This window comes from Arachis ipaensis, chromosome B3, assembly GCF_059453495.1.
Source record: "Arachis ipaensis isolate K30076 ecotype BB chromosome B3, ASM5945349v1, whole genome shotgun sequence".
In the NCBI taxonomy this organism is placed as follows: domain Eukaryota; kingdom Viridiplantae; phylum Streptophyta; class Magnoliopsida; order Fabales; family Fabaceae; genus Arachis; species Arachis ipaensis.
Window position 1 is genome coordinate 123767161 of NC_142438.1, and position 20755 is coordinate 123787915.

The 20755-nt window shown below is 31.7% G+C and overlaps 3 protein-coding genes across 4 annotated transcripts; 1 reads left to right on the forward strand and 2 right to left on the reverse strand.

The window, feature by feature from the left end:
- The first annotated feature begins 1050 nt into the window (after positions 1-1050).
- Positions 1051-6329, forward strand: LOC107630912 (uncharacterized). The gene is made up of 10 exons (XM_016334198.3): positions 1051-1554; positions 1788-1908; positions 2211-2296; positions 2862-3279; positions 3378-3478; positions 3578-3644; positions 3735-3962; positions 4202-4660; positions 4779-4851; positions 5010-6329. The coding sequence occupies exons 1-10, from the start codon at positions 1178-1180 to the stop codon at positions 5246-5248; spliced, it is 2169 nt and encodes a 722-aa protein (XP_016189684.1). The 5' UTR covers positions 1051-1177; the 3' UTR covers positions 5249-6329.
- Positions 5400-6284, reverse strand: LOC107630913 (uncharacterized protein At4g08330, chloroplastic). The gene is made up of 2 exons (XM_016334199.3): positions 6145-6284; positions 5400-6025 (listed from the first exon to the last, which is right to left on the reverse strand). The coding sequence occupies exons 1-2, from the start codon at positions 6240-6242 to the stop codon at positions 5635-5637; spliced, it is 489 nt and encodes a 162-aa protein (XP_016189685.1). The 5' UTR covers positions 6243-6284; the 3' UTR covers positions 5400-5634.
- A 1122-nt stretch (positions 6330-7451) lies between the features above and the next one.
- Positions 7452-12860, reverse strand: LOC107630914 (CBS domain-containing protein CBSCBSPB3-like). 2 transcript variants are annotated; one of them, XM_016334201.3, is made up of 14 exons: positions 12565-12860; positions 11966-12134; positions 11747-11879; positions 10975-11112; positions 10094-10172; positions 9868-9987; positions 9630-9696; positions 9379-9484; positions 9242-9300; positions 8915-9021; positions 8705-8835; positions 8306-8388; positions 8119-8208; positions 7452-8010 (listed from the first exon to the last, which is right to left on the reverse strand). In XM_016334201.3, exons 1-14 carry the CDS (start codon positions 12693-12695, stop codon positions 7810-7812), a joined length of 1614 nt encoding a protein of 537 aa, XP_016189687.1. In that variant the 5' UTR covers positions 12696-12860; the 3' UTR covers positions 7452-7809. The 2 variants fall into 2 exon arrangements, with proteins under 2 accessions (XP_016189687.1, XP_016189686.1); XM_016334200.3 differs by having other exon boundaries at positions 10957-11112.
- Between the last annotated feature and the right edge of the window lie 7895 nt (positions 12861-20755).

The following is a 20755-nucleotide window of genomic DNA, read 5'->3' on the forward strand; positions in this document are numbered from 1 at the left end:
TTTTATTTGTCATTTATTTCTTAGATATTATCTATTGTTTTTTCTACTTGATCAAGTATTAAAATTTTATCATGTGAGGAATTTGAAAGAGAAATATGGCCGTGTATTGTGGAAAAGAATTTAGATAAATTTTATATTTTATTTCTCTTTATTTTTATGTATAACCATCATACATATCTCTAGGTTAATTTACCATGTGGTAAATGAACTTGTGGTGAGTAGTGAATTAGAAAAGGAGAAGGAATGTAGTTAGGGATAAAAGTGAAAAAATATGTGGTTAAGAATTAGTCTTGAAGGATAATTACTAAAAGTAATAATTATTTGATTACTTGTTTTGCTGTATCAGATAAAACAGATAATCAAATCGGTAGGAATACTACTAGTATCATCTATTATCTCAACTCTAAAATATTTCTAAAATTTTTTGGTAAAGTTAAACGGATCAAAGAATACTAATAAAAAATTTTTACGAGATAAATTTAGACTTGTTAATTAAATGTTATAATTAAAAAGAATTTTTTTTGTCTTATATAAAAATTATTATTTTAATATTTTTTAATTTTTTATACGGACTCGTCTTATTAATACGAGTTAAATCATAGTTCTCAAATTTTACAAATTCTACTCGTAGAAAATTCAAAAAATTATATTACAAAAAATTGGATTCTTACAAACTATATGTGAGTTTCTACGTACACTAATAGTAATGCTTTTAAAGACAAAAAAATATTAGAGTATTAATTTATCCTTCTAATTATTTTTTAATTTTTAAATAAAAAACTTTAAAATTTTTATCGTTTGAATGTTTTCAAAAAAATAATATATTTTGAATTTTTACTTATTTAAATATTAGAAGATAATTAAGAAGATGAATTAGCACTCCTAATCATCCTCTTTAAAGACATTGGTTTATTTTATAAATTTCTTTTGGTATGATATTTATTATGTGATAATTATATTCAAGAAGTAACTATATTTTCTGATAATAATTGTTATATTTATTTTGTGGTTAGAATGAAATGACAAAAAAGGGGCAGAGGAACGTGTATGGAGTTGGAGCCAGCAATTGTGATTTGAGATTTTGAGGTGAAAAGAAAAGGAGAGAATCATAAAGTGGTGGCTACCGTTAATCCAATAGTATTCATTCCTTGTCCACACTCTAAGCAGGTGATGAGTGATGATCGCAGCATGCAGAACTTGTTGTTGTTCAACCTCAACGACAACCACCACCAGCTTTGGAGCTCCAACGACCTTATCCCTATCCAGATCGGCCGCATTCCTATCTCTCAGCTTCAACCTTCTTCGCAGCAAGAGCATTGCTGTTTCTTCAACACCTTCCGTACGCTGCAGAAGCCACTTCAGCAATGATAGTGGAAATGGAGGTGGAGGAGGAGGTGACACTGACACAGAGGTCAACTGCGAGGTCCATGTGGTTTCATGGAGGGAACGCAGAGTTAAGGCTTCCATTTCCATTGATGCTGACATTGAATCCGTTTGGAAGGCTCTTACTGATTATGAGCATCTTGCTGATTTCATACCAAATCTTGTTTGGAGGTAAGTCATTACTACTAATTATGTAGTCAAGCTTTTCTATTTTTGCTGTAAGAATATTAACAAAAAACACGAATGATTGTGGAATGGAATGGTGTGGTAGAGGTAGTAGGGACTAAGGACAGGCTCGCTTATGCCATACCTGTTTGTTAATGTTACCTCTGCGGCTTTGTCCAATTGCTTGAAGTTTCTAGATCCATTGCTAGTAACACTAATGTGCATTTTATTGTTGGTAGTGGACAAATTCCTTGTCCGTTCCCCGGACGAATATGGTTAGAGCAGAGAGGGTTTCAGAGGGCAATGTATTGGCACATTGAAGCTCGTGTTGTGTTGGATCTTCAGGAATTCTTCAATTCTGTAAGCATCCATAAATCCTGGTAACTTTTTGGCTATTATGTGATCCAGTTACTACATATTTGTATTTAGTAATGAATTATATTTATAAGTCATAGATAGGTATCAAGCAAGCCATTGCGTAGCTTGATTGGAAGGAATTTGAAAATTCATAAGTGGAAAACACATCCTCAAAAAATATTTTCCAAGCAAAGTATGCATACATTGCATATTGAATAGATTAGTCAGAAAATAATCGAATGTTACCAAAGAGGGATAGAACTTTGTATGTCCTGATACTTCCTATTCTTTTGACGATACTTCAGACATGGGATCGAGAACTTCGCTTTTCCATGGTTGATGGAGACTTTAAGAAGTTTGAGGGCAAATGGTCCTTAAAATGTGGAACAAGGTAGAATCTGCACCTCTGAATGAAAAATATATAAACAGGCTTGCATAATAAAGTTATATTGTAATCTTACTTCTGGTTCTGAAGTCATTGGAAGCTCTAAGGTTGCATCAATGTTCAGTACAAACAAGCATGAATTTTTATGTCATGGCACTTAAAATTTGAATCTTGGATGAAGTGGCTTTATCTTTTGCCTTTATCTGAAGATCTATGATTCCCCCAATCTTGAAGCTTTTACAAGAAGCTCATACATCATTCAGTAGAATAGCATCATTGCAATTGGCAATGCATTTTGAACTTGAATATGTTCTACTTCTGTATAGATGAAAATGCTATAGTATGGGGAGAGGGAAGAAAAAATACTAACTTACTATACGTAACACTGCAGCTTTTGTATCCTATATTTGTTTTCAAGTGTTCTCTATTTTTTGTTTGGGATGTTTTTATTTGTTTATGTTGTGGCTTTTTTTGGGGTGGTGGGGGTGGCGGCATATTTACAGTTAACTATGATTTTTATTGACATCACTTTATAGCTTTGTAGTTTATTCTTCAATTCTGATTCTTGCAGGTCATCAACAACTAATTTATCTTATGAAGTTAATGTGATACCAAGATTGAATTTCCCAGCTATTTTATTGGAAAGGATTATTAGGTCAGATCTTCCTGTAAACCTCCGAGCCTTGGCATGTAGAGTTGAAAATAATATCATGGGAAATCAGAAACTTTCCGTTGCAGATAATCACTTGGATAAAACTCCTGGGGCTATTAATGGGTCATCAGTCAAAAAGATAAATGGCACTTTGTCTGAGAGTGATAAATTACTAAGTGAAGATAACAAAGAAGGTCTGGCCAGCTCAATTTCTGGTCCCATTCCCGCATCTTCTGGTGAGGCAAACAGCAAATGGGGTGTATTTGGAAGAGCATGTAGACTTGACAGGCCTTGTGTGGTGGATGAAATTCATCTACGCAGATTTGATGGACTTTTGGTAACTCATCTATGCTAACTTGTTAACTTAGAGGTCGGCTTATTTTGAGTGACCTATTTTCGTAATCAAACTTACCAGTAAATTATTTGCATGTAAAGGAAAATGGAGGTGTTCATCGTGGTGTTGTTGCAAGCATAACAGTTAAGGCTCCTGTTTGTGAAGTATGGAATGTTCTATCTTCCTATGAGAGACTTCCAGAGTAAGTAATGTGTGTTAGAATAGAGATGGAATGATGCCATGAAAGATTTCATAATGTGATGCTTTATTTTCATGGCTTCATGAAAAAATATCATTGCAGAATAGTTCCAAACTTGGCAATCAGTAAGATTTTATCCCGAGATAACAATAAAGTCCGCATTCTTCAGGTATGCAATACAAGCATGAAGTTGTCATACTGGCATTCTCTATAAATTGTGCACGCTTGATGCAATATCTTGATTAAATTAAATACACAGGAAGGGTGTAAGGGCCTGCTGTATATGGTGCTTCATGCTCGTGTTGTGTTAGATTTGTGTGAATATCTAGAACAAGAGATCACATTTGAACAGGTTGAAGGGGACTTTGACTCGTTCCAAGGAAAATGGATCTTTGAGCAACTAGGAAATCATCACACATTGCTAAAGTACTCTGTGGAGTCGAAAATGCGCAAAGATACTTTTCTTTCTGAATCTATCATGGAAGAGGTCTGTCTATTCGTTTGATTTGGATCATCAATATCAACTCTTAAAATTAAACCTTAAATAGATACTGGAAAGGGGCAAGCTAATTTTTTCCGAATTTCTGTGCATACCCCTTTTCTGTTTAACCCTCCCCCGTTTCTCTCATCTCCCCCCTGTTAGTCTTAAATACAATATTGTGACAATAATCTTGTCACAATAAATTATATAAATAAATGTGAGTTCTTTGAATAACATAAATTCAGGTCATTTATGAAGATCTCCCATCAAACTTGTGTGCAATAAGAGACTATGTTGAGAACAGGACAGCATCACATTCTTTGGAAGTTTGTGAGGACATTACAGAAACAGGGCAAGAAATTGTTACATCTGCCTCTGGAGGTGATGATGGCTGTAGTTCCGCTGACGACTTATCCAATTGCAATGCTCAAAGTTCATCTCGTCAAAAGCCAAGAGTTCCAGGTCTACAGAGAGATATTGAAGTCCTAAAGTCTGAACTTTTAAAATTCATTGCAGAATATGGTCAGGAAGGATTTATGCCAATGAGGAAGCAACTTCGATTGCATGGAAGGGTGGATATTGAAAAGGCTATAACTCGCATGGGTGGATTCAGGAAAATCGCATCAATAATGAACCTATCTTTGGCTTACAAACACCGCAAACCAAAGGGATACTGGGATGATCTTGAAAATTTGAAAAATGAGGTGGGGTTGTTATCGGAATAACATACTAAAGTTTAATGACAATGACATGATGAAATATGATCGTATGATAAAGAATATACATGACATTTTCTACGTCTGAAAGTGTTTGTTCGTGCAGATAAGTAGATTTCAAAGAAGCTGGGGAATGGACCCTTCGTTTATGCCCAGTAGAAAATCGTTTGAACGTGCAGGTAGTTTAAGATTTGAGATCCTTCCTCCTTGAGTGTTATTGCTTCTCGTAAATCATAGTTTATTTTCAATTCATTTCAAGTTTAAAGATTAAAGATGGAGAAAACATGTAGCATCACGGTTATGAACACTAAACAAATACATTTGGAATTTCTGGCAGGGCGTTTTGACATTGCACGTGCTCTGGAAAAATGGGGTGGACTTCATGAGGTTTCTCGCCTTCTGTCGCTGAAGGTGAGGAGAAAACGAAGAAGACAGGGCAACCTTGCCAAGGATAAGAAAATTGACCCAGTAACAGCCACACGTGAACATGATGTAGGCAGTGAAACCAAGACACCAAGACAGATGTGGCTTGCTGGACTAAAACAAATAGACGAGGACATAAATTGGGTTGGGTAACATTGTATGTTTACCTATATATGTATAGCAAGTGTTCATAGGTCAATATTTCTTTTTTGCGTCCTTATTTTGTCCAAATTGACCTGAGGGAAGTAATTGTAAATTTTGGGTTTCCAATTAGCAGCTCCTGAAAGCTGCTAAAAATACAGAGTTTATAGCATTGATCAAATACCTCTGCATTCTAGATTTCTAGTTTATAGATTGAAAATCAAAAAGGGAAGAGAATTTCTGGTGTGTTGGAGCTCAAAATTGCTTACAGCTGAACAGATTACAACAAGAACACCATATATGATCAATTTACGTACAAGATAGACAAAATGATTACAACCTCAAAAATCAAAAGCAGAAACTCCAATTTCGTACAGCACCAAGTACACCTCAGAGAATTAGAACACAAATGAAGAAGAAGATGCACTCTCGTACTTGCTCATATCAACCGGCATCAGACTTGAATCCGCAGAGAAGGAAGGTTGTAGAGTGTTGAGTTTGATATCATAGATTCTAGAGTCAGAAATGCCGTCCCATGAGTGAGAAGGCAAAGTGTAAGAGAAACCGACATGGTTCCGGCACCGGCGGCAGAGTATCTTGGTTCTCCTTGGCTTGAAGAAGGGTATCCATGACCATCGAAGTTGGTGGATCTGAGTGAACCTGCTCTCATCCACAGAGAAGAAGGAGATGACACCCTTCTTGATGGACTTGCCGTACTTGGAAGAATCAATGAGGGATGTGTTGCGGTTGCTGGAGCTCAAGTTCAACTCATATCCACAGGAACCGCAACTGCATCAAACAAACAGTAACAGTTAACAGCTAAGCCAAAACACATGACATTATTGTATGTTTTTAAGGTTGTACTTGAAAAAGCTCAAAGTGAGAGGCATGAATCATGATAGATATACCTGTAAGTGACATCTCTGATAAAGGGGGACAACTGAAGTTGTTGGTGACATTGGAATGAAGATCCCTTAAGGATGTCAGTGTCACCAAATGCGATCATGGTTTCTGTGGGTTTTAGGAGTTAGGGAAGTTCCAGTTCCACTTATGGATCGGAGAGTTTATAAATAGAACAACGCAATTACGCAAAGCAAGGTGTCAAGGGGAAGGGAAGCTAGTCTTTCCATACGGCTCTATTGTCAGCTATGTAACGGTAACAATGTAGAGCCATCAAAATATAGTAATCATTTAAATGTAACATTACATATTCACGTGTCCCACCATCTTTATTTGTTGGTCGCTTTCGGCATCATATTCAATTCAAACTTGTATAATGTGTCTCATTAGTTATTATAACTCTGTTATTTGGCAGCAACGTTTTAATTTCTTCCGAAAATTATTTCCCTCATCTTATAAAATGAACAAATCCTCAACTTTGTCCCAACTCCCAACCAGTCAAGTACCAGGCATTGATTTTGATGTGTGTGTGTATGTTTTTTTTTTTGGCATGAAGATATTAATTTTTTCTGTGACAATGAAATTTACAGCCAGTGTTTCTAATTTGATGCGCTCTTCCTTTTTTTCGGGTGACTTGATGCTTACAAATATATCAAATTACTTACTATAAATCTCCCTGTTTTTACCTCTGGCCAACAGTATTTAGCATAATATTATAAATTATTTATAAAACATAAATGCAGAGATAAATACAAGAAAAGAGAAAAGATTCTGTCTAAAAAAAAAAATTTGTCCAGTCTAAAAGTTGGATACAAAACTTACTTGAAAGACAATGTGATTTAGATGTTATATTCTTAGATTTGCATTTTTTATTTGTGTTGATGATATTTGGTGAGGAGTAGAGGTAAAAGAAAATCGAGGATTGTTTAATACAAAAATGTGGGAAAAATAATTTTTTTTTTAATTTTATCAGTATTTATATCTATGTTTTCATTAATCAAAATATAGAGATAATTTTTTTCAATTTCTATTTATGTTTCTTTATCTCTCTATTTTTATATCTCAGGACACAATTCAAACGGAGCTTTAGTATTTGGAAAAAGGAAGATGAATACTCTCACCGATAACATTCTCACGTGAAGATAATTTTGCGAATCGTTAGATGATTTGATATATTTGACTAAATATGTTTAACTGAACCATCTAATAATTTACAATACCATCTTTATGTGAAGATGTCAGACCCAAAAATAATTAAATAAAATATTTTTTTAATAAAGGAACAGAAGCAAGAACAACAAAAAAACAGAGATTCCACCTTGATGGGAGTTCCTTTATGAAATTTTAAGAAAGTCGTAAGTCGTGACCTTTCTGAATATTGTTGTATGCCAAAACATTACGTAACCTATACATAGGAGAAGGAATTTCTAATTGCACTTACATTAGAGACAGAAATATAAGTAGCCATCTTCGTTAAATAAACCTAGCTTGACCACAAGTGATGAATATTACCAACAAAGAAAAAGGACACGGGACTAGAGAGCCCCAACATCATTCACCTATTTCATCAGACAAAATTTCCTTTGTTGTAATGAGCGCATAAGTATCAATGGAACTCTGGAATTTTCGCAGCATCTGATTATTTTGCATTGCCTTTTCATACTGGCAACACATCACTTTCTGCAGCTCCTTAGGTAGACAAACACACCAACGCTAGTTATAGCAATCGCACCTGCAAAAATACCAGATCGCATGGAAAGAGAAGAACTACGAGTCTGTGTTACTGTAGTAGTAGTAGTAGTAGTTGTATCTGATTGTGGTGGTCGTGGTTCTGATTTGGTTGGATTGCCTAACACCAAATGCAACTTTACAGCCTGAAATACAAAGATTTTTTTTATTAGGATGTATGGATAAATTCCAATGAACTACCCCCCATATAACATCTTCAAAATTGAAAATCTAGTATAAGCAAACATCTTCACCTTTGCTCCAGCAGATCTAGCATAGCCGACAGCAGTAGCAAGATCATGATCCGTTGCTAGAATAATTCTATCACCTTCATCATCCTCATACTATATTAGGCATACAAAAAACAAAAACATCAGTGTGATAATAAATACATATCCTACTGCCAAAAAGCAGAAGAATTTGAAGTAGCAGAAAACACACCAATATTGTAGGGCGTTGTTCTTCGTCATTAAGTTCAACTCTCTGCATGACTATGGATACAAGCTCATCTAGATGTTCGGTACCTACAATAAGGGCAAGTTAAAATACTTGAAAGTTCTTATAAGAATGGAAAGCGGGTAAGGAAGAGTGATGAAAATTTCCCATTATCTTGTCATGTTGTAATTATTTTCCCCATTGATCATTGAATGCAATTGTAAGTCTCATACTTGGCTGCAACTTTATAATCAATGATGAACATCGGTAAATAGATCATGTGAAAATTTCACATGAGAGAGGATCCATTTCCATGCAGCTATATCATTGCACACGATTTTGTGACTAAGATCCAAGAACACAACACAATATTTAGATTCAAGTCCTAGCAATGCTTTGACTCACCACAGTTGAATCGATGCACATGACCATTGAAATCCTCAAGTTTAAAGGAAAATGTGTTTCCCAAGTCTATGTGTTGCACAGGAGACTTCCCTCTCTCTGTGCCATCTGCTGTCATGTGGCTAGAAAGTTCACTGCAATCAAAGAATTATATAGGATGGTTCACTAAGAACAAAACAAATCATGTGTCTAATCATCTGTATAACAAAATACCTATGAGTGTCAGAATCTTCTGGTGGCTCTAAAGAAAGAGCCGAGTCCCAAAACTTTTGCATAATTGTATTCGCTACATCATTAGCAGCTCCAGTGCTACTCTCAACCTATAAAATACATCATACTTATCAGAAATTGACCTCTGTACAGCATTATTAAATCAAATCATAATAAGATAAACATACTTGTAAGGACACGTTACCAGTTATACAAACATTATGATTAGCAAGTGAGATTGGGAGAATAAAAAGACTGACCACAAGATTACCCAAGGTACAGATTCTGATAGTTTTTCTTACAAATGAGTATCTCGAACCTAAAACTTACCAAGGAAATCGCTGCATGAGTTATCTGCAAAACATCCAAACAAGCAGCCACATATCCATCTGAAGAAACAAAAATAGTCAGCAAAACAAGGCAAAAATTATAAAACTTCTTTATGAAATCGAGGAAGCAAAGCTCACCTCTGTCTACAACAGGAAGATGCAAGAACTTCCCTTTATGCATCATATGCAGTGCGTCAACAATTGTTGTGTCTAGGGTGGCACAATCTGGGTTTGGAGTCATCACCTAAAAAATTAAGTGAGAAATATAAGACCTAGGACGAAAATCAAATCATTTCTCAATGCCTAGCAAAACTAAGAAACTGCCAGAAGAAATAGCATCTCCTCCAATAAGCCTCTTTTTGCTGGAAATAAATAAATAAAATACCAACCTTTTCCACTAGAGTCAACTCAGGAGAAAGATTTTGGGCCACAACACGCATAAGGAGATCCTTTGAACTGCATACAAGAGTTAGAGCACAATACATAATACCTCTCAAAAAGGTAAATCCACATCCATTTTTTCATTCATACCAGGTCTTATAAAAAGAAACATACAATTGTTAATGCCCGTTATTCCATATCATGGAGTCCTAAGAGAAGAATAAAGCCTTTGAAAACAAACCGTACGTCAATATTCCTTGAATCTTGGTTCCTGACTGTGAAACAACAACTGCCGAATTAACACGCAACTCCCGCATCTTTAATGAAACTACGTAGACAGGATCTGCTAACGATGCAAAAGCAACCCTAGAAACATAATGCTATAGAGATTTGTAAAACATTTATATCTGATTATATGAGCGCCTACTGACAATATAAACAAACACGCAAGAAAATATAATGTGGAAATTACTTTGTATCTTCACTTATTAGAGTTGATAGGGAAGGCTTGAACATGTGCTCTCTCAGTGTATCTATCAAAGCATTTGGACCTGATAAGATGACGATGATCAAAACAGAAAATTAGCATCATCATCATTACAATATGGAGCAAAAAAAAAAATGGAAATTTCCAAGTCATTTAAATATCGATAAAGCACACATCAGAAGTAAACTATTTATACATGCACAACTTAAAAAAGAGGTCAAAACATATGCTAACCACTCAAATCAATTTAAAAATTAAAATGCATACAGCAGTACTCTACGTTAATGCCTGAACTTGCAAAATTTCATGTACTTCTCGTAAAAGCAAAAACATTTATGCAAGATATATCTAAAGTACTTTGAGAGAAGTAAAAGAAAAAAGGGAAATGTGTAGCAAGAATATTTCCACTTTGGGAATTTTAACCAGACAAGCAATTAAAATAAACGCATTGAACTTTTCTGATAAGAAGGAGAACATATATTAGCAGCAAAAAGGAAGAGAAAGTCCATGGGAGGATGTGTATGTAGAATTAGATGTCCTCATAAGAATACAGAAAAATAACAGCAAGATCAAGCAGTAATTTGGTAACTATCTCTAACAAAAAAATACGACCACTTGCAGGCTGCAGAAGCTTGAGGTTTTGTAAGAAACAGTCAGGTCAGCTTATGAGTAAGAGAAGTGAAAGTATTTTAGGAGAAAAATTCTTATTCAACAACTAATATTATCAACATTAACAAGACACATGCATGAAAGTGGGTGCAAATAATGCAATTCGGAAAATTCGTGCACAATCAATTCTATAAGAAGTATATATACAGATAATTGTTAATAAGTAGATCCATTGCTACCATATTGGCATTCAGCACCTTCAACTGTGGCAGCAATAGCGCTCCCCTGCTCAACCGCCTTCTCCAGCCTAAATATGGCATCATAAAGACATCTGGTGATATCCAATATGGCAATGACTTCTCCATTTTCCACAACAGGGAGGTGCCGAAATTTACCTATCATTTGAAAAAATTGAGTTATATACGTCACTCTATGAATTGATAATTTATAAGTCAATTAATACAAGGTGTAAATAAAAGAGAAGTTATTTAAAACATCTACCCAATTTTTTTCACAATTTGGCAACAGCTAGGTATAGAAACATAAGTAATAAAGGTGAAAAAGAATCATATGTCAGAGAACACAATAAAACCATGATTTTTCCCTTTCTTTTTTTCTTTTTGGTTTATGGGATGATAATATGGAAATCAACAAAGTAACTCAGAGTTATGCCTGATGTAATGATACAAATAGTAAAGGAATACAATGAAAAGCAAGAATATACGCAGGAAAATCATTAATCAATAATATAATTGAAGTCGCGGTAAGAACCAAGAAAATTGTGGATAAAAAATTATAGAAGTGCATATAATCTGAAACTAAACCACCAAGTAGTGTAAATATGTAATGTAGAAGTCACCAATGGTGTAAACAAAAATGACAATAGACCTCTGATACATTATTTCTCTGTAAACAAAATTATTAGCATTGAACGCTACAGAGTATAGACTCTAAATCTCTAATGCAGCTCCATGTCTAACTATATATTAGTCTATTACAATGCATTGGTGCCACAGTAATAATGGTAACCTTGGATCATCTTCTGAAGGGCGTCAATCGCCAGAGTATCTGACGTCACGAATGTAGGATTCCTAGTCATCACTTTTGACACTACCGTCTGATCTGTGCGTAAACCCTCAGATATAACTCTAGTAGCAATGTCCTGAACAAAATATACACAAGCTTGTAACAATTCATATGCGCAATCTCTTGATCTCTTAATTAACACAAGCAAACACCATAACAAACCTTGTCAGTCATGATTCCCGAAAGCAAAGCATTCGAATCAGTCAACAAAACAGCATTAACTCGCCGAGCCGCCATGCGTCTACATGCATCAAAAACGGTAGTCCCCTCGGGTATCGTGAGGGCTTTCGACAATCTAAGCTTCCTCACTGTCCTTTCTTGCTCATCAAGCCTAAACAATTATATTCAGAAGAAAATTAAATCGAGCTAACGGTATATCAACAATGATACGAAGCAGATGCGTTCAAAATAGTAATCATAAACGTAAATTACAGTAACTGCGTTAAGTTCCGCAAAGATCAAATCAAAATCCAAAAACTGAATGGAAACCAAAACATCAATTATCAATTATAGTATAATATCATAAGTTAAAGCTATATTACTACATCTACATTGTCCATGCAAAGAATCTATAACGGTTGGTGTGGATTTACACAGATCCGTTCATACTTCAACGGAATTCACGAATCGCATCAATGCGCAAACGAATCAGAACATGGAAATAATATAACATAATAACGATACAACAGTCTCTCTGTTCTATCTCAGAGAATGTCGAACGAAAGGATGAGAATGAGAAAGAGAAAGGAAAAGGTTCTTACTCAGGAGGAGGCGGAGAAGAAGCCTTGCTAGGAGGTTCGCTTGTGATTCCGTTTACGGCCTTATTCGACATTGGCGGAGGCCGTTTGTGCACACTGTTCCTCCTCGGAGCAGGAGGAATGTGACCGCTCATTCTTTTCTTTTTTATCTTCCTGTTCTCTTCTCTATCAGAATTCTTCACCGACGGAATATTCCGTTGAGAAAATAACACACGACACGAAGGAAGCACGTTAGGGTTCAGCCGCTTCTAACCGCCACCGCCGGTCTTCGACCTCTGCAAATGCTTTCTGCTTCTCCAGGTGAATATATAATTTTTTTTGTTTTTATATAGGTCGGTTTTTTTATCAGCATTCTGTTTACGCCAGTTTTCAGTTGAGTTATTATTTTTGTTGTTTTTTGAAGAAAAAGAAAGTTGAGAAGTGGATTTGATTGTCAATTTTGTAATTTGATTGCAAAAATAGAAAGGTTTTAGAGTTGTGATTTGTGTGTGTCCACCTGTTATTGTTATTGGCCCTCCTCCTCGGGTGGATTGCGGTATTATTTTTATCAAAAATACTTTATAGGCGAACAGAAAATCAATGGTTAAATACTTAAATCCATCAATATATATATATTTATGTATAAATATATATTTTATTTAATATAATTATATTTTTATAATTTTTTACTTTAATAATTTCGGTTAAGCTCACAATTTAATTGGCTAACTTTTGTATTTTTTATTTTTTTATTATATTATTTCAACCATTAAAAATTATTAAACAATTTATCAAGTATAATAAAGATGTGAGTTTTACTTTATTTTTTATTTTAAAAAATTATGGATATTGCATTATCAACCGAAAGAATGTGTCCTTAAATTTGAATATATTGTTTGTTCCCTTGAAGAAGAAGATAGCACAGCACGTGCATCAATTCATGCAGATACATCATGGATCATGCAGTCGGCTTTTTTGGTAACAATCATACAGTCAACTTTAGTTTGTCTGAAAGTCAGCTCAGGTAATTATTACTAATCATTTATTTCTAGATTATTCATCATCAATGTAATACTGATCTGCAAGTTTAAAATAATTGGATTCAATCAAAAAATGTTCTAAAAATATTAGTTAAAGTACCTATTAAGCTTCTGAGTTAATTTAACGCTTATTGCCACAATAATACATAAGGAAAAGATGATATAATATTCTTAATTATTTTATAAATATTTACTAATATATTATTAATTTTGTATATTATTTACTAATATAAAATTCTTAGATTAATTCAATTCGATTTATTTTTTTTAGATTCTTCTTAATTTTTTACTATATATAGTTAGATGAATTCTTTAGGTTATTAATTATTAGGGTTGTACCAAGAAGTAGAAAAATAGAATAGAGAAAGAACAAAAAAGGAGTGATGTATTACTGAAATGAATTATATCATTTAGGAAATTGGGCCTAACTAGTTTATATAACATACACCTTAGTAGACTTGAGAAAGTTAATTAATTCCTCTAAAAATTGAACCGTAAATTATATCTAACTCTATAACTATCTCACTCACTAACATGGGCCCCCTCAAACTTAGTAGTGGATTTTGAATCACTCTAAGTTTGAATTTGAACTTATTAAACAAGCTAACAGAAAGGGGCTTAGTAAATGTATCAGCCACTTGATTAGCGGCAGGTATATTGACAACATACAACTTTTTACTGTTAACTCTATCACGTAGGAAATACAAATCAAGCTCTAAATGCTTGTATCGGCGGTGAAGAACAGGATTTGCTGCCAACAAACACGCACTTTGGCTATCCGAATAAATAGTGGGAGGATAGGTTGTGGGATACAAAGTTCTTGCAACAACTGCTGCAACGAGATGAGTTCTTCTTGAGCAGTGGCAAGTGCTCGATACTCTACCTCTGTAGAAGACCTGGACACCTTAGACTACTTGCCACTCTTCCAAGATATTAAATTGCTTCCCATGAACACACAGTACCCACTGATGGATCTCCGATCATCCAAATCGGCTCCCCAGTCTGCATCAGCAAAGAAAATCAAACGATAGTCAGTACACTTATGAAAAACTAAACCATCACTTACCGTCCCTTGAACATAGAGCAGGATACGCTTGACAGCTTTCCAGTGATTAATAGTTGGATAGTGCATGAATTGAGATACCCTATTGACGGAATATGATAATTCTAGACGAGTGTTCGTCAAATACTGCAAGGTACCTACAGTAGATCGATAATGCTTGGGATCTTCATAGACATCATAATCATTTTGTGTTAGCTTAAGAGATGAAATCATGGGAGTGGACATTGATTTCGAACTAGACATCTTTAATTTCTTCAACAATTCACTAGCATACTTAGATTGGCTTAATAAGAGTCTTCCACTGTCCAAATAATTCACTTCTAATCCAACAAAGTAGCTCAACTTACCTAAATCTTTTAAAGAAAAAAATTTATTTAACTCTAATATTAAAGTATCTATATCAGAATTGAAGCTGCCAGTTAGAATAATATCATCCACATAAACTAGTAAATATAAAACAGATGTATTAGTTCTTCTAACAAATAAAGAGTGATACCTAGACGCATAAAAGAGAATAGAGAGAGAACAGATAAGGAGTAATGTATTATTGAAATGAATTATATTACTCAAAGAACTTGGGCCTAACTAGTTTATATAACACACATCTTTAGTAGACCTGATAGAGTTAATTAATTCCTCTAAAAACTGAACAGTAAATTATATCTAACTCTATAACTATCTCACTCACTAACATTAATTAATTTAAAAGATTTTTTGTTGTCTAACTTTTAAACATCTTTGTATTTTATTTTTTAATAATTAATAAAATATAACCTAAAATATTTACTAATATATAATAGATATATACAATCTTATTATAAATTCAACTTGCTGACAACTCTTCCTTTAGTGTTCACTCCCTATAATTTGGTTAATAATAAGAGGATGATTTCTTTGAAAAAAATCATTAGATATAGAGGTTTTAATTTTCCAATACAAATTTTTTAACATACTTGCTAAGAAAATAATAATAATATTTTAAAAAAACTTTTTTTTTGTATCGTGGTTTTGTAAGATCATTAGCTTTTTCTAATGATATTTAAACATGTTCGCTAATGAATAGCACTCCACCATGTGTATATCATCAATTAAACTTTTATTTATATGTTAACTTTAGGGAAGGAAGAGGGGGGGGGGGTACTTTTATTGTGAGGCTAACATATCTGTTAATTTAGTAGATCTCTCAGGAAAAATTAAATTGAGATCTTATTATTAAGATCACGGTATATATCTCTATATTTATATTAATTTAATGAGTAAACATTCAAAAATTAGTTTTAAAAAAATAAGTTTGGATAAAATACTTTGATCTTTAACAAATTTTAATTGTTCTAAAAAATCTCTAAACATATTGGTCTTTCCCAATTTGTCTTATAACGATATATATATTTCAAAAGTTAAATATTTTATAATAAAATTTATTATAAATATTTATTTGTTCAATACGTATATTGAAAATGACAACAAAATTCGTTAATCTATTTGACGAAAATAATTATGAAAATTTTTTAGAACAATAAACAGGGGCGGAGCCAGATAAAATATTAGAGGAGGGTCAAAAATATTTATACAATAAAATAATACTAAAATAAAATTTTAAAAGAGGGACTAAACTGAAATTTACATATAATTTATATATAAAAAATTAAAATTAGGAGGCATCTCCCCCTTTCTATGTATGTAGCTCCGTCTCTGACAATAAATATTTATTAGGATAATTAAAATATCTGTTGTTTTGGTTGCTGAAGACTAAAATATCCAGTTTAAAGTTGATTGGAAACGAACCAATTTAAATATTTCGTAAGTACCTGCATAAAAATTTCCATTAAAAATATGAAGTATTATTTTGGGAAATGTTTTGGTTTGGCCGTTTGATCGGATAGTGTATGGGAATATATATAATGCTGTTTTGAGTTGGTGTTAGCGTGGTCCCAATCTTCAGTACTTCACCCAAACACTATCCATTTTCCATTCGTTATTCTATTTTGGCTTTTGACATTACAATAAATATTTCAATTATCGTAATTGATACCATATAAGGTAAAAAGAAAAAAAAAGTACTGTTTGGTTCCATTATTTAAAGGGCCCATGTTCGCGCTATCAACCATCACTAGTCATTCATGTCTATTAATGGAAACAAGATTATTGATAATAGCACATCGCGCATATATACCAAATCTATTGAGAATATTTATATTGGAAGGCAACTGTCAATAGCAAAACGACTTATACTTGCATAATGCCATATATACCATACCAATAAAGTCATGTGAAGATAAATTTCATAGCTTTTTGAAATGATCATATAATTGTTTTAATAATTTTGAAATGCATCATTATATGTATCTTGCTTACTCTTTCGTGTAAAATCAATTCTTTTAATCATGTAAATACTAACCATCAGTGATCGTAGTTTTATACGCAATGAATAATGATACCACCTCAAGTGTTTAATAGTTTTAATGTTTATAAGATTGTAAAATTGAATTTTATACGCAATATCATCAACTCATGACATTTGCTCACCTTATAAATTAAATATCAAATTTGTTTGGCTGATTTTTTTTTATATGAAAAGAATGTGGTGTTTGATATTGAAATAGAGGGACGGATTTCGTATGCCAAATAAGTGCCAAAAAGTGATTTGGCTGATCGGTGAACACTTTTAATGAAAAACTATTAAATTATTGTATATTTTTTAATCTAACAGTAAAGATCTTTTTAAATTTAGTTTCATATGATTAGCTAGTTAATATTTTATACAATTTTTATGTCAGTGAGATAACTTTATAAATATTAGTTTTATGATGGTTGTTGTTAAATTTAAAATGTTTTGTGCTATTATATCAAAAAACTAAAAATTAGATATTTAAATTAATTCAAAATTAATAATTTTTTTATTGAATAAGATACTTTTTGTTGTATTATTTTGCACATGATTGAACGCCGGAGTGGGGGCATCAACCCAAAGTGGAAGATGGAACTTCACCTCCGATGATAGTACAGTGTGTGGGCAGGATAGCTTCTTTGGCAATATTCTCGCTGTCAACGCGCACGACCCTTCTCAGCAACACGGTCCTTCACCTCCGATGACGGCATCCCAAACGCCCGCAACCGCGTCGGCGACGACAATACTTCAGCAACGCCTCGACAGCAACCATGTCGCAGATGCCCCGACGAGGAGGATTACGGTATGGTAGGGATGAGATTAGGAGGGAAATGCTGTCGCGTGTACATAGGGCAGATGCCTTCCTCCCCTTCGTGGTTCTCTTAGCTTCCTCCTCTTTCTTCGGTGGTGCAAGCCCACTGCGCCTTCCACTATCTTCATCGCCGACGATGACTCAAAACCTCCCCACTGATCTGTTACTCACTTTTTCGTCCCACCATCAACTCCTTCTCCTCTCCAATCAGCTATGGCGGCTTTGACACCGTCTTCTCCGGCATCCTCCTTCCTCCGCGAGAACTCGGTGAAGCTCTGGACTCTACAACAACTTTGCAGCAAGGAGAGCGTGAATTTTACAACAAGATCTTCCTTTTAATTTGTTGGATTATTACTATTTACAATTTTTAATTTTTTGTTAAACAAAAAGTGAAAAATCAGGTTAGTAAGATTTATCTACTGGTCATTATTTGTTGGAGTTAACATTTTATGAAAAGAAAAAATAAATAATAAATGAATTTTACATTTTAAATTAATTCTAAATTCGAATCACCAAAAAAAATTAATTCTATATTCTAAACCAATTATTATGAGTTAAATAATTTTGTTCAATCTTCTTTTAAAGTAAGATATTTTGAAAATTAGTAATATTTGAAATAACTTAATTAATTATAGTAATATATATTAAAAAATAGTGATTTTGATACGTTAATTTTATTAATTATAGTTAAATAATATCAAAAATAATTTGATTAATTATAGTAAGATGTTATGTGAAATTAGTAATTTTTTAGAGTAAATTTATGAATTATAGTAATATAATTTAGAAAATTAATTCTTTTTTAGTAATTTTATAAATTATAGTAATATGATATGAGAAATTAATAAATTTTTAAAATAATTTTATTAATCATATTAATATGATATAAGAAATTAATAATTATGTTAAATTAATTTTATCAACTATAGTAATATGTTATGAAAAATTATTAATTGCATAGAGTATTAATTATAGTAAGATACTATAAAAATTAGTATAGATAGAGAGTATATAGAGAGAATAGATAGTAGAGAGTACACGCAAAAGAATTCAAGAAGATGACATGAAGAAGAAGTCTCATATTACACAAATAAAAATCTCATAAACCCTGAATCCTAGACTCTAAATTAGTAATTTTGTTATATTAATTTTATTAACTATAGTTAAATGATATGATGAATAATTTTATTAATTATAATAAAATATCATGTGAAATTAGTAATTTTTTTAGAGTGATTTTATAGGTTTCAATAATATGATTTAAGAAATTAGTTATTTTTATAGTAATTTTATCAATTATAGTAATATAATCTTAGAAATTAAAAGTTTTTTAAAATAATCTTATTAATTATACTAATATAATATGAGAAATTAATTATTATGTTAAATTAATTTTATTAATTACAGTAATATGTCATGAAAAATTTATTAATTATATAGAATATGAATTAAAATAACGATATAAAATTTTTAAATTAAAAAATAATAATTTAAAATCTGAAATGTATGTGCAAAACCAATACAAATAACCATATTCATATTATTCCACTTATAAACTTTGGCTATTTTTAACTTAGATAATATTTGTATTTTATTTAGTTTATTAAAATAAAAAAGTCAAGGAAAAAGAGAGAAGTGACCAATGAGCTATGACTCAAATGGTATAGTCTTTCGATACTCACCTAAGAGGTTGTGGGTTTAAATCTCCCTATCTTTGAAAGTAAAAAAAAAAATTATTTAATCTGTAAAATTTGATAATGTGTTTTAAAATTAAATTTTAATTTAATTTATGCACTTTAAAATTTTTATTTTATTAGTATGATAAAAATTTTAACCCTAAACTCCAACTCCAAAACCCCAAAATCCAAATCATAAGCTCCCAACTCAAAACTTCCGACTTCAATCTCCAATCTCTAATTCCCAAACTTTAAATCCTAAATCCTAAACCCTAAACTCTCGTAATTAATGTTTTATTTTTTTAAAAAATAAGATAAATATATTTTATTATAGTCAAACTAATATTTGAAAATTTTTATAAATATTCATATAATATTTTAATTTGATCAATTAAAATATTTTTAATATTTTTTAAAAATTATTTTATTTTTTTTTTACAAAATCTAATAAAAAAAGATAAAAAATAAAAATAAAATAAGAGTGATATTTGTATATATAAGATAAGAGTAATATTTAAATATATAAAATATTTTTTTTTTTAAGGTAAGATGTTATGAGAAATTAATAATATTTTGAGTAACTTAATTAATTATAGTAATATATATGTTGAAAATTAGTGATTTTGTTACGTTAATTTTATTAATTATAGTTAAATGATATCGAGAATAATTTTATTAATTATAGTAAGATTTCATGTGAAATTAGTAATTTTTTAGAATAACTTTATAAAATATTATAGTAATATAATTTAGGAAATTAATTATTTTTAGTAATTTTATTAATTAAAGTAATATGATCTGAGAAATTAGTAAATTTTAAAAATAATTTTATTAATTATATTAATATGATATAAAAAATTAACAATTTTGTTAAATTAGTTTTATTAACTATAGTAATATGTTACTAAAAATTATTAATTATATAGAGTATTAACTATAGTAAGATAGTGTAAAAGTTAGTATAGATAGAGAGTATACAGAGAGTACAGAGAGTACACATAAAAGAATTCGAGAAGATAACACAAAGAAGAAGAAGTCTCATATTACACAAAGAAAGATCTCATAAACCCTGAATCATAAATTCTAAATTAGTAATTTTTAGAGTAATTTGATTAATTATATATATATATATATATATATATATATATATATATATATATTAAAAATTAGTAATTTTGTTATTTAATTTTATTAACTATAGTTAAATGATACGGAGAATAATTTTATTAATCTTAG